The 14,713-nt window shown below is 33.9% G+C and overlaps 1 protein-coding gene across 1 annotated transcript; it reads right to left on the bottom strand.

Annotated features, from left to right (window-relative positions):
* Positions 1 to 10,934: 10,934 nt before the first annotated feature.
* Positions 10,935 to 13,379, bottom strand: LOC107150228 (ubiquitin-protein ligase E3A-like). The gene has a single exon (XM_048812655.1). It carries the CDS (start codon positions 12,815 to 12,817, stop codon positions 11,567 to 11,569), a length of 1,251 nt encoding a protein of 416 aa, XP_048668612.1. The 5' UTR covers positions 12,818 to 13,379; the 3' UTR covers positions 10,935 to 11,566.
* Between the last annotated feature and the right edge of the window lie 1,334 nt (positions 13,380 to 14,713).

Consider the following 14,713-nt stretch of genomic DNA (forward strand, 5'->3'; position numbering starts at 1 on the left):
ACATCTTCACCAGCATTTATTATTATTTGTATTCTGTAAAGATATGGGGAAGATCAGTGGACTAAAAGGAGATTGAGAGAGTTGGAAAAGGAATGAGAAAAAGGAATGAACACAGAATGAATTTTTAAAAGACTTTATGTGCACATATTAGTATATCATGGGGAATTTTACCTTTGTGTGTTTGTGTGTAAAGCACCCATCAAGGATGGATAATAGATGAACAAGGGGAAGATCAGTAGAGAGGAGGGCATTGAGGGATGGAGGAAAGGGAGGGAGAAACAGGGACTGAAATGGAATCGATCAGATTTCATGCATGTATAATTTTATCAGGAGGAACTCGGCTAATTATAAGTATAATGCTCTAATAGAATAAATAAATTAAGACACAAAGGATGTGTCTCTACTTTGTGTACATCCAGAGATATGAAAATTTGTGCTCTATATGTGTAATATGAATTGTAATGAATCCTGTTGTCATATGTAATAAATTAAAATTAAGAATAAAAATTATTAATTAATTAATTAATTAATATGTCTACCCTGTGAGGCCCCCTCATCATTCCCAGCTCTTCCTGGCAGGATATTTATTGCTTACTACTTCGGGTTTTCTTGTCTCAAAAGTTTCTGACAATCATCACATATTTTTTTGGATTTTGTAGATATTTTTTTCTAAATCTTGTTTTTTTTTTACATTTTGTTTGGTTTCCTGGGGGGAAATGTGGGAATCTTCAGAACATGCCATCATCTTCCTACAGAAAAGTTACTTGCAACTTAGAACTCTGGGATCACATGTAGCATTTCCTTCACTGAGGGCTGAACTCTTCCCCAATTAGCCTGCTATGGTAATGAAGCACCTAAACATGTCTGCCCCATCTTCTCCAATCATGAAGCAACATCTAGGACCTGGTTAAATAAGTCTTTTATAAATATTAAAAGGGTTCAGTATGAGAAAGAGCAAAAATACTATCAATGCTTAGACAGTGTAAATAAATCTCTTCTCTAATAAATGTGTTTGTCATAGACTGGACGTTCTTTCCATTTGAATAGATCATCTTCTGCCAGGAGCATCATTTGAATCACAGTGTTGGTACAGGAGCATATCCTTGTTAATCCAGAAGTCTGAAGTAAAAGAATATAATGCAAGTCATTTTTTTTGTTAAAAGTGTTTTCTTTTCTATAAGTGAATGAAAAAAATAATACTTTCTCTAATACGCAGGTAGCAGCAATGACATTTTTTTTTTCTAAATTGATTTTAGCATCCCAGCAGGAACACAGCAGAAAACAGCGTGAAAATTAACAGAAGCACATAGGGTTCATTTGCACACACCCACACACTGAAAGTGCAAAAATTATAAATTTGTAAAATTACAAAAAAAGTATGCGAGACTACATTTTAAAATCAAACACTTGGAAAAGAAACAAAATAAATAACAGAATTTATTCTACAGAACTGAAACTTTTGATGATCCTTAGCAGAGTTTCTAATTATCAGGCTTTAGTTCTGTGAAGCAAGGAAAGACGAAATCCTGGTTTTTAATGACAGAAAAAAAATGAGAAGAATCTGTTGTTGGTGCTTAGGATTGTCTTAAATTCTTTCCTATATCCAAATGAATGATTGAGCAGAAGGAAAACTTCACCTTAACTGCAGGTAAAGTCTAGGTCCAAGGACATAGCTTTCCTTTCTATCTAACATTCCATAAATGTTTGAACAAAAGACATTTTTTTAGATAACACAATGTAGATAATAGAGTGCATATTTGTATCCCTTCAAATTCACATGTTGTCATCCTAACTCTGACAATGTTAGGAGACAGGTGCATTGAGAGGTGATTAGGTCATAAGGGTGGACCCTTCAATCATGGGATTAATGTCCCTAGGAGAGACCTGAAAAGCTCTTTAGTCCTCTTTCCTGCATGTGAGGATATAAGAAAATGGTCAGTTGCAACCTGGGAAAAAAGCCCTGGCAAGAACCCCACCATCCTGAAGTTCTGTTCTTGAACTTCCAGCATCCAGAACCGCAAGAAATAAGTTTATGTTGTTTTTATTCAGTCTCAGGTTGAAAAATTTGATTGAAGTGCAAGCCATATTGAGTACCCAAGGTGCGATTTCTAGAAACATTTCAGAAAATTTGAGAGTTGTGGCCTTCTATATATGTTGAAAATAAAATCCACCTAGATTGACTGTGAGCTTGATAGTCTGCCAAGAAAAGCATGTTTATTAAACTAAATGAACAATAAAACACAGTAATGCCCAAGTAGATAAAATATCTACCTTCTTGTCTGAAAATACAATTGTACAATGTTATCATTAAGATCATTTAATAATATCTAGACCAAGATAATAATAACTAGACCAGTAGAGCTTCCCTAAATTGGTACATTTGAGCAGATTGAAAACATTATTCCATATCTATATTTATTTCTATCTATCATCTGTGTATCTTAAGTATTTACCTATGTTTTTATAGCATTTCAATTATGGCTTTATTATAGTCTTATTAAAGGTAAACTACTACTAATCTACAGATTTAAATATCTTTTAATTTCCATGGTTCTGTCTCTCATTCCTGCTAAAATAAACCTTTAAATTTTCTTATCTTTCTTAATTTCCCTTAAGAAGAGATGTTAATTTTTCCTATCTTGTCTAACAATGGAAGCAGTATGACAACTATTTCCCATTAATTCTTTACTTAGGTATTTTGTGATAAATTATTATTATTTTTGTTTGTTTCATTTCTAATGATATTTGCTTATTTGGAGGTGTATAAAATTCGAATAAACCTTCAACCCACTAATTGAATATTCTAAGCCTACCGAGTCTATTAATATTACTTTGGTAAAGGTTTTCCATTATTANGAGGCAAAGCACTGCACTTGAGTGATCCTTGACGTGGACCTCAAGGAAAGCATGTCCTATTGCATGCGGGTTAGACGCGTCCACTCCCCGCCCCACAAAAAAAGGCGTCGGCTGATATGGTCTCGGATCTGGGGAAGGGCCCTCCTTAAGACTGAGCCATACTATGCAGCCACTTCTGCACAGTGGGATAGGACCTCTACTCTTGCCTGTATTGTTTTAAGAAAACAGAAAGGGGGAACTGTGGTGAGCCGCTTCTGCCGTTTATGCAAATTATGGTCGCCATTACAAGATGGCGCTGGCTCCGCTGTGGTCTGTGACAAACAACTCCTTATTTGGGAGAGTTGGCGCATGACTTTTCATCACCCTATGAGAAAGCTCCACGTGGCTGCTTTGCATTGGGGCTTGAGATGCTTTATTAAGGCTGGGAGGGGCATCCGAGGGGGTAGAAGAATCCGAGAGGGAAAAGAAGAACTATCAGGGGCCTAAATAAAACTGCTGAAAAAAAATTCTTGAGTTGCATCTTTCTTGCGGGCAAGAAGTCGCGACACAATTACATACAATTCTGAAACACATTTTAATCCTGAAGTCCAATTTAATCTATTAAAAAAATTATATCACTAGAAAGTGAGAGATAAAAAAAAATATTTCACTGTTAAGATTGATTTCTCCATCTATTACTTAAATCTAGAGATGCCAAATTCTCCTTCTGACCAATTGGAAAAAAAAACAGAATTCAGATGTACCTGTAATATTTTAACAATTAGAAAACTATACAAAATATGTGATGCAAGGAGTTTCCAACCCTGGACAACAGTCAGTGTGGATCTGTGATCTCTGAGAGAAGAGACACAGAGTGGGTCCCAGGATTGTAGGAGCTTACATCTTGCATGTGTGTCCACAGTGTGTCTCACTCCTTTGAGGAGCTAGAGATCACAGTGTGGAAAGAGAAGGTGGCTAAAATTTGATGGCAAAGAAGAGCTGCCTCAGACTCTGGCTGAGAATTGATTTCCACAGCTACAGGAAGAACTACCTGAGAAAGGGCAGTGACCACCAAAAATAGCAGCCATCACTTTGTGTAGATTCTTTTCCATCTGTGAAGAATTTCCTTTAATATCTCATGAAGGCAAGCTCTGCTGCCAATGAATTCTCTCAGTTTGCAAATATTTTCTCTCGGTAGATGGATCATCTTTCAATTTTCTTAGCAGTATTTTGTGAATAGCAGACACGTTTAACTTTGAATCAATTTGGTTTATCATTTTCCACGTCTATATTTCATGTTTTCTGTGTTCTATTTAAGAAACCTTTGTGAAAGACAGAACTGCAAGTATGACTGCTATTTTCTTCTAGAACTTTTGGAGTTTTATCTCTGACATTGACTTTCCTTTCTATTCAAGTAGATTTTTTGAGTCTGAAGTGACATTCATGTCTATTATTTCTTCTTTTAGCATATGGCTATCTAATTATTCCAGCACTATTGTTGAAAAGCTCATTTTTTCCTCCTATAAATCACTGTGATCCTTTGTTAAAAATAAACATCATAGATGTATGAGTCTATTTCTGTTTTCTATATTTTCCTCTATTAAACATTCCGTTAGTTGTTATGCATTATATACAGTGATGACACCTCATTTTTTATTCCTGATACTGGAAATTCCTATCTTCTTTCTTTTTATCCTGATCAGTCTGGTCATGTTTTTGTTGTTTTTATAAGAACAGCAATTAATTTCTCTCTATTTTTCTTTCTCTTCTATTCACTTCTTTTGTGATGTTTATTATTACATTTTTTAATGTTTATTTTAGGCTTAACTGACAGAAACTTTTCTAGCTTTGAAGTGAAATCTTAAAACATTTGTTGGAGAATTTTTATATTTTCTGATAACAGACTTTAATATAGAATGATTCCTTGAATTCACTAAGAGACAGTCTTGGTTTTTCTCACCTGCTGCAGTAGGAACAACTTATAACATGAAGCATCAGGCAGAGTTCTCACCCTAGTATTGAGGCCCAATTAGCCACAGACAAAAGGCTGCTCAGTCTTCACTCTATGACAGACCCTAAACCAGCTCAGAAGGGTCTGACTGAACCTGAGGAATTTAACTGAATGATAGCATGAAGCTAACACTGTAAAAACTACAATGCTACAGAGTAGTCAAAACATGAAATTACCCGCATTTCTGGGTTTAGTAACTAATAACACACACACACACACACACACACAAACACACACACACACACACGAGCAAAACAAAAACATAAAATTCCCAATATTCAGCATTTATTGAAAAAAATTCTCAAGATGACAAAAAAGTAGAGAATGTGACTCATGACCAAAAGAAAAATTAATTAACACAAACACATCAATATGTGAAGAGGATTATGGAAATAAAATAGAAGTATGTTAGAACAGCTATTAAAATATATTTTGTATGTTCTGGAAGGTAGAGTAAATTATCAGCATAATGAAAAGACAAATTAGGCTTTTTGCAAGACCTAACAGAATTTGCAGAGATGGAAAATACACTATTCTAAATAGAAAGGTACTGGGTTGGGGGAGGGACAAACAAACCTGAACTCTGGATCAATAGGCTTTTGCTATATAATAGTGATATCATTTTACAGGAAGGAAATGGACCTAAATGGTCTGTATTTCTTATCCATGAGCATCTAATCTGAAACTAAAACTAGACTCTAAACCAAAGCCCTAAGAAGAATTGAGAGGCATGTGCTTTGACACATTTTTTTAAATAAAATACAACAGTCATTAATATGGTATTATGTAAAAATGTGGATGTGTAACCGATGTGATTCTGCAACTTGTATTTGGGGTAAAAAATGGGAGTTCATAACCCACTTGAATCAAATGTATGGAAGATGATATGTCATGAGCTTTGTAATGTTTTGAACAACCAATAAAAAAAAAAACTATGAAAAAAAAAATTAAAGTATAGCAGGGCCAACAATCAGGAGATGACTGCTATAGGTGTTAAAAAAGTTTGTCACTCATAGTTCCCAAGAAGAGAGGAGGGAGTAGACCACATAGGTTTTTCTCTCTCTTTTTCTTTCTCTTCTATTCACTGCTTTCATGATGTTTATTATTGCATTTTTAATGTTTGTTTTAGGCTTGACTGACAGAAACTTTTCTAGCTTTGAAGGGAAATCTTAAAATACTGGTTAGAGAATTTTCATATTTTCTGATAACAGACTTTAATGCAGAATGATTCCTTGAATTCACTAAGAGACAGGCTTAGTAACTAGCCTGTGGTCAAGGAGAGGTCAAGGGCGCAGAGGGTGTGGAGAACTACAGACAAAAGCTTTTATTGTGGGAAGCAGCAAGTGAGGCAGGTAAGGTTAGATGTTGGAAGGTCTGAGTAATTCCCGCAGCCCCTGGGGCATAGAGACTGGCCCTGGATGTCTAGTACTTGGCCCTGGAGTGATTAGGAGAGGGAATGGTAGGACTCCTGACTGTGAAAAGTGGAGTGAGGGGAGGGAGGAGGGATGCAGGGGGCCAAGGTCGGGTGCCTCAGGCATATTATGGCATCCTTCAGAGAAAAGACTGTACAGTATGTGTGTATAGAGGAGATGGCCAAGCTTCAAGTTAACAGAAGCTAGGTGCATGGCTAATACAGCAGAGAACAATGTCTTGAGCTAGTGATGAGATCTAAAATGTGAAGGATATTGAGGGAATGTTTTCATTGATCTGTCTCCAATGACACCAAGATCTTTCCCTACAGAGTTAGCAGCTAATTCAAAATCTGTCAATAAGAGTGAAGTGTTTAAGTTTTTCTTGCCAAGATATATTGCAGCTCATACACAGGGTGAATTCCTTTTTCTTAAATCTTCATTTTTCTGTTTAGGACTTTTTGTATTTTTCTTTGTTCATCCCTTCCATAACTAAATTAAGGAAATGGTATTACTTTCAAAATGTCTTTCTCTGCTTGGTAATTTTGTGTTGTTGACCCTTGACAGATTTATTTAATAGACTTAAATTTCTAATGTATTCATAATCCTATTTTATTTTTACCTCATTGCTTCTCAGTCTTTTGGTTAAGATCAAATATATCTTTTAACTCTATATTTTTTTGTGTCATTACCCAGTTCAAATATTTAATTTCCTACTAGTATTTCAAGAGAGTCTTAGGAAAAATTATGAGAAAATATTGAGATCCCTAATTATTTAGACAACTGAGCAGCACCAGTTGTGTTTGTTATTTTTGGTTTGGACAAAAGGAATTGACTATTCACTATCAGTATATTAGAAAATTTCACAATACTTGAGGAAACAATTAGGTAAAATTTTTAAGTCTACTCTTTTATTAGAAATAAAGCAAAATATATTTATAGATTTTTGTGGGCATGAAAGACTTGCAAGCTCTAAAATGAATGAAATTACATTCAATTATTAGTCTCTGGGTAAGTAATATAGTTTTATCTGAGAAAAAATTTAAAAGCAAGAAATAAATTAATAGCAATACCATTAAAATACACTTATTAAAGCAATGCTTATGAAATCTTGAAGGCAGAAAAGTCTGAAAATGCATCAGTTTTGTTGATAAGGTACATACTTTAATATCTGAATTGATATTTTAATCATGATGCTTTTAATTTCTCATTTCACAATTAAGCATCTTTATTAATTGTGCTAAACATTGATGAGTTTCAAGCCACAAAAATAACAAAGCTGGCAATATAATCAGGAAGATTTTAAAGATATTGCATAATGATATGTTTATTTAAAAACTGAACTATTTTTATACTCTTTCATTTTTGAGATGGGGTCCCTAAGTGGACAGAAATTAGCACCCTGAAAAAAACAGGTATGATATAATTTTTTAAAAAATGGCATTAGAGGGCACTATTGTATACCTTATAGAAACCACAAACTTGAATATACATCCAAGCTAAAAAATTGTATTGTCAAAAACTGTTTTTCTAGCTATTCTTAATAGCTAAAAGTAAATAGATTTAGAAATCATGAATGTGTATAATAGAAAGAAACAGGGAAGGAGGGAGGAAGAAACCAATGAATGAATAAAGAGAGTAAGTCAGTCTATGGGATGGATAACTGACAAATGAAAAAAGAAAAAAAATAGACAATATATTTTATATATATGAGAATGACAAAGAAATTAAAGATACAGAGGAAAAAAAACAGCCACAAAATTCACAGATTCTTTTTTCAGATTATTTACATTTCATAGCTTGAAATGAGAATGTTTAGGACAAGAGACCACCTTGTTTAATGACCAGCTTTAATCTCTAGAGGCAGGCAGCCTTATAAAGAAACTCCATAATGTATTTAAGGCACTTACTATTCATTTAGTTTTACACGTATAGAATCATTTATATGTTTATCTAGAACTATGCTGGGTACCGAGGAATTTTAAATTGAATAGTTCTTGGTCTTAGCCTTCAAGGCATATGTAGTCTTGTTTTGTTTGTTCACTTGAGATTATTACTCAAAACAACTGTAGGAAACTATCACGCTAGAACTTACAATTTTCTCTATCTCTAAATACTGTGATAGTAAACACAATCGTTTACATCCAGGAAGGTGGTATAGTTGCTAAGTAGGACTAGAAACTAGAACACTCCTGTGGGTATTCAGGCAAATCACTACTTTTTCTCTTCTTCAGATCAAATTCACAAAGGTATCATCTCATCCACAGACATAATGGAAACAAAATACCTATAACACAGCCAAGGTTAGTAAGTGTACTTTTGAAACAATAAAAATGTGAGTATTTCAATATTTCCGTTATAGAGACATTCTGTGCACAATAGAATGTAGAAAATAATTGACTCACAAGTCTTTCCTGTCCTAATCCATCATGTCCCTTTTTTACAGAGTATGGGTATGATTTTCAATATTCAAGTATTTTACACACATAGGTGTTCTGATGTGTGCTTCTCAGGGTTTGTGGGCCTTCTAGTGTTGTTTCCTTTTGGAGTCTTTTCTGTTTTCATATTTGTTAGCTTTTTACTTCATACTTTTATTTGTTGAAAAGGAAATTGTTGATAAGTAAATTGTTAAATTGTTTAGTTGGGAGAATCTGTTGAACATACTTAGTTACACCTTTGTCAATAGCAGGGATTTTCTTGTTGCAACTTAATAAATAATCTGGATAACAGAAAATATTTCTTTATACAAAATAGTTGCAGCTACCGCTCCATGGATGGTCTTCCTGAGGCTCTTGATCATATCACATCTGTAGCCATGTTGCTATTCCATACTTTGGGGAGACTTTGGGAGAGAAGCATTTTTTTTTTTTTTGGTTAGGAAATTTTATTTTCCAGTTCACTTTTTGAAAGACCATTAAGAACCATGGGATCCTTTGTGGAAATAAGGAGGACCTAGTTTTAGTTTTAAATGATATTTCTAAAAAAAAAAAATATATTGGACTCTGCTATGGTTAAGGTATGGCTTAATTCCTCCCAAATTCATGTTGAAACTCAGTTCTCAGTGCAACAGTAGTGAGAGGTGGTGGGGCCCTTGAAAGATGATTAGGCCATTAACTGGACAAATTACAGTAAAAGTCAGTTATTATAAAGTGCGGCTACTCCTCCGGCTTTCTCTCATGAATATGCCTGCTTGCCCTTCTGATATATATATATATATATATATATATATATATCTGTAAATAAAAGGGGAAAAGTTCTTACTCTGCACCACAAATAAAAGTGGAGAAAAGCTTAATTTTGACTTTAAAACTCTTTTCTTGGGAATAGACATGGAAAGACAGTAGGATGAGTATTATTGTGTCTACTGAGCTTCTCTTTTTCTTGTAACAAAAATGTTCCCTCTTAGCCCTCAGTGGGGTATTCTCTTTTTTCCATTCTTATTCTAGTATTCTTGTAGCATTCTAATCATAGAATTCCTCTTCCTCCTTGTCTCAGGGCTNAAAGTCAGTAAAAGACTCATTTCATATAGTTGTTTTTGTGAAAATAAATTACTTTCCATTCATGGCCAAGACTACCTTGTTAGCATTTGACTAAATGTGTCAATAATTTTTCCATGGCAATGTGTTTCAAAGGAGGTAACTGCTAATACCAGCTGCACATTTATTGTTAATGTGTTGTTAAATTGATATAGAAAAGCAATATTGATGCAATAACTTTCATTCATGCATTCTCTCTCAAGAGTAAGTTTATAATAAATTAAGAATTAGCTGACATTCAAAAACTGAATCATCCAATATTAATTGTGAATTCCTTAACCTGCCAAAAGTGATTTTTGTTTAATTCTGAATAACATTTTTCAGTGTTTATTTCAAAATTAGTTAAAGGTCACCTTCCCACAGAAGGATGTTTTTTCTCTTCATAGAAAATGTTAAATTTTCTAACTTTGCTTTTTAAATGCATGCAATTAGGGCCTTCATCCGAAGAAATGAAATTTGTGTAAACACACATGCCTTGATAGCCTTTAGTTCTGAAGCAAATTTCTTCCTCAAGCACTTTGTTACACAACCATTACATTGCTGTAATGTCACTATAATAGGATATCTGTTATTCATCTTTTGCTAAAATTCATTTTGTTTGTGAATAATGCATTGTAGCACTATCCAACATTTTATTTCAAGTTGCGTTAATCATAGGAATTTATTTCTTATATATTTATTATCTCCAAAAATTTGAACAGTAAATTCATTCAAATTAATGTGACATAAACTTATTAAGTCAACTTGGAACTGCTAGAAAAAAAATTGGAAATATTTTCAAGCTTACCTGATACTAACTTTATTATTATTATTATTATTGTTATTATTATTATTATTATTATTATTATTTTGCATCCTCTTAATTAGTATTTATGTCTCAGGAATTGTGGTGAAGAAAAAAATAAATGAATTTGTAAGTACTTTTCATCATTTAAACTGAGACGCTCTCTCTCCCCAACTCTCCTTTGCCAAAATTATGAAGTATTACTCGTTTTTGTCCATGAAAAAATGATAATGAAGTTAACCATTCTTGGAAAAAATCGTTTCTTATTTATTTTATTTTATTTTCATACTGTGGCATGAGTTGTTTTTAATTTGTTGTGCTGTTACTAAAGTAAAGTTCTGAGGGCTGCAGTTAAAACATTACGAGTTCTCCCTTCCGTCTTTATTGATTCCCAAGATTTTGCACAGAAAACTCTTTGGGGGCTAGAACAGCAGTACTTGCATCACACTGTTTCCAAGACTTCAAGTTTAAAAAGCAAATCGTTTAAAAAAGAAAAAATACAGTTCCTGATTTGAGTTAGATACAGGGACAAAAAAGAGCACATACTTGAAGGTTACATGGTCTACAAATGGTGGCAATGTTTTCCTTGGGGGAGTAGTTTTGTTGGTATATATATATTTTAAATACTCAAAAAAGGCTCAACCTCAAGCAGTAATAAACACAAGCAAAAGTGATTTAACCCTTAAAATAAATATTCAGAAAAACCTCTCTGTACATACAAGTGAAAGAATATGTAACACTTTCACGCAAAAAAATAATTATAATAATAATAAAGGATTTGTTCATATATGTAGCTGAAATCTGCTGTTCCAGCCCACATGTCCCCAATAAAGAAGGGAGGCACAGACATAGATGACTACTGTGGTTCACTATCTTACAGCCTTTTTGTACCGGGACACTATCACCACCAAATTTATCCCTCATTATATTTATTAAAAATTTTTTCTTTTTTTCATTTTTTTCTTCCTTCCTTTTTTTTTTTTATTTTGTTTTACAGCATGCCAAATCCTTTGGCATACGTGATGGCCTTCAACAATCTCTCTTTAAGTTTTTCTTTGCTTGAATATTCCGGAAGTAAAAGGACATTAAAGCAAGTATGAGATGTAGGTAACCTTTCTGTGTCTGGGCCATTTTTGGCTATAATCATCTTTAATTTTCCTAGTCCTCCCACAGGTGCTCTGTCTGTGCCCGTGGTAAATTGCAAGAAGAGTCTTTTCTGTTCATCTGTAAATGAATGAACCATTTCCCAGAACTCCCTAATCAGAACAGAGTCCCTGGTATAGCCACCATCATATTCTGTAGTTTCTTCTAGTGCTTGGAAATCTAGATTCCGGCTTCCACATATGAGCAATTCAATTTCTTCTGGTCTGAATAAATACTTTAAGGGAGATTCATTGGTCACCATATGAAAACCTCTGCGAAAAGCCTTGAACTGTTTTTCTACTGATTTGTTGAGAATGTAGTCAGAATAGAGATTAACAAATTCCTTCCTGTTTTCATTTGTAATTGGAATTTTATCACCATTTTCTTTTAGATCATACATCATTGGGTTACCAAAAAGATCTGTCTGTGATATCTGGAAAGTGATCATCATATCATCTTCCACATTTCCTTCATATTCTAGTAAGTCTTTTAAACTCTGATATAGAACTGGGTGAGAGTCTCCCAAGTCACGAAAAGTTCCTTTCTTCCCCATTAGCTTCCTGTAGACAACCATGGGAAAATGGACATCCAGGATACAGTTGTTGTAAATAGCCAGACCCAGTACAATGCCAATCAGAGTAAACTGACCCTCAGTTTCAAAAGAGGATGGATTAAACCAAAATAATTTTGTAGATTCATCATATGTGAACATACCAATATCTGGATTGAAGATTTCCTCCACAACCAGCTGAAAAAATTCTTTGGAAACACCACCCTCATCAACTCCTTGTTCTCCTTCAAATTCCACATACAACTGTTTCTTCAAGTCTGCAGGATTTTCCATAGCAATCATCTCTAGCCGAACAAGTGCATCATCTATGATATGGTCACGTCTGACTTTCAGTCTCAAATATGGATTCAACTGCTGTCCTTGAACGAGGCTGTAGAGAACAGTGATTCTTCGTTCACTGTACATTCGAATTCTATTGTCATAATATAATCCCAAATTCTTTGTGACAGCATTCAATATAAAGGGACATGTCATAAAAGAGAACTTGTTCTCTGTTTCTACTTTGAAAAAAGTATAATCTTTATCCATTTCCAGAACATCATTCAGTGGTTCATTAATGAACTCTTCAAAAGAGATAAGTGGTTTTCAACAATCCAGAGTTTTAACACCAAGTTCAGTTTCCAATGGGTCCACTGGAGGACCTTTCTTGTTTCTTCTTTCCTCTCCCAAAAGCTCCTGAAGTGTCAATTCACTAGACTCAGGGATGGGCTCTTCATCATCTTCTTCATTATGATTTGTGTCCACTTCTCCTCCCACTACATTTGCATAGTAAACCATTTTCAAGCATTTTGAAGCAGCAACAATGGCATCATCATCATTCACTAGATTTCAACTGTTAAATTCATTGCTTATGACTTTGTAAGTAATAAGTTGCTGAAATGTTTCCATCATTCTCCGAATCTGATCTGCACTGTATTTAGACCATAGTCTAATCAGTTTCCCTTGGGCTGCAAGGGGTAGCTTGCTCATTGCTTTGCAAAATAATGGCAATGCCATTTCCAGATATTCAGGACTGTGGAGATTTCTATTCTCCATTACAATAATGAACAAATTCAGATAATTAGGATCTCGGGAGTACACGTTATGATATGTCAAAAATCTTTTCTTATAAATAACACCACTTATTCTTTACATCCTAGGAACAAAATACATCAGCAATCAATTATGTTTTTTTTTTTAATCACTTTCCTTGACATCATTTGCTTAGTGTTGCATGAATAACTGCCTCAGCTCCACATCTTAGGTGAACTCCCACTCAACAACAATTGTTAAGCCCAGAGTGGGGAAATACTAAGAAGCAGGATGACTTCTATACCTCACCCATAAAATGCCTCTCATTTATCTCTAATTCCTAGCTGATATTTTGGAAAAATAATTAAAACCTATTTAGAGTCTCAAGAGGCATATGTGCTTGTTTTCTGAGACTGTGGAGATACATTTACCACAAATTGCACTTGATTTCCCGTAATGAACACAAATTTGAAGTAAAATAAATGTTGGATAGTGCTGGAAGACATTGTTCACAACCAAAATGAATTTTAACAGAAGACGAATAGTAAATTTCCAGTTATAATGATATTAGGGCAATGGAATAGGAATAATTGTGGAACAAAGTAAGTGCCTCCCTCAGAAAGAAGAGAAATTTTGGTTTCAGAACCAAAGACTAATAAGCCATGTATATCTATACAAATGCCATACACTTGGAGGGTCCTAAATCCTAACCAAAAGAAGCCTTAACTTATTTGATAGAATAGTGTGTATATAGTTATACGGGAAATTGTGCAAACTATAGTAGATGAAAGGAAGGGTGCTTTATGGAACAATATAGTATCAATTCATTTGGATTTTAAAACAAACTAATTACTTCTACGATTACCAGTAAATGAGAGTGCAAATGTACAGAAAATAAAAACTAGAAGATTACAATCAAACTATTAAATTAGTCACAAGAGGGGAATTGATTCTCCAGGGAGAATTTGTAAGTTCTCGAGAATATTAAAATCTCATTACACAGGTTACAGTTTTTTATTTATAACCTCTGCAGGGAAATCTATAGATGATATTATTAAACCACTTATATAGAAGGACTCTTTTTTCCTTTTTATGTTGTTATAAATAATATTATGAAAAACATTTTTTCTGTATCTCTTTCATACATATATATCTTTCTAGAACACATGTCCAAAATATAATCTTTAGGTCATGATGTATACTCATTTGAAGTTTTGTATGATTCTGTCAAATTGCTATCCAAAATGGCACAGTGATTTTCTTTTACTGATTATGAGAAAAGGGGCCTATTATGGTCTAAGTTTTATAAAGTCATCAAAAAATCTCTTGATGTTTAAATAGAATCTGACCCTGAAGTCAAGGTGTGAGAGTTGGGATTTGTGGAAGTACCTCTTGGTGGATCAGACCATTTTG

Source organism: Marmota marmota, unplaced genomic scaffold (assembly GCF_001458135.2).
Source record: "Marmota marmota marmota unplaced genomic scaffold, marMar, whole genome shotgun sequence".
NCBI lineage: Eukaryota > Metazoa > Chordata > Mammalia > Rodentia > Sciuridae > Marmota > Marmota marmota.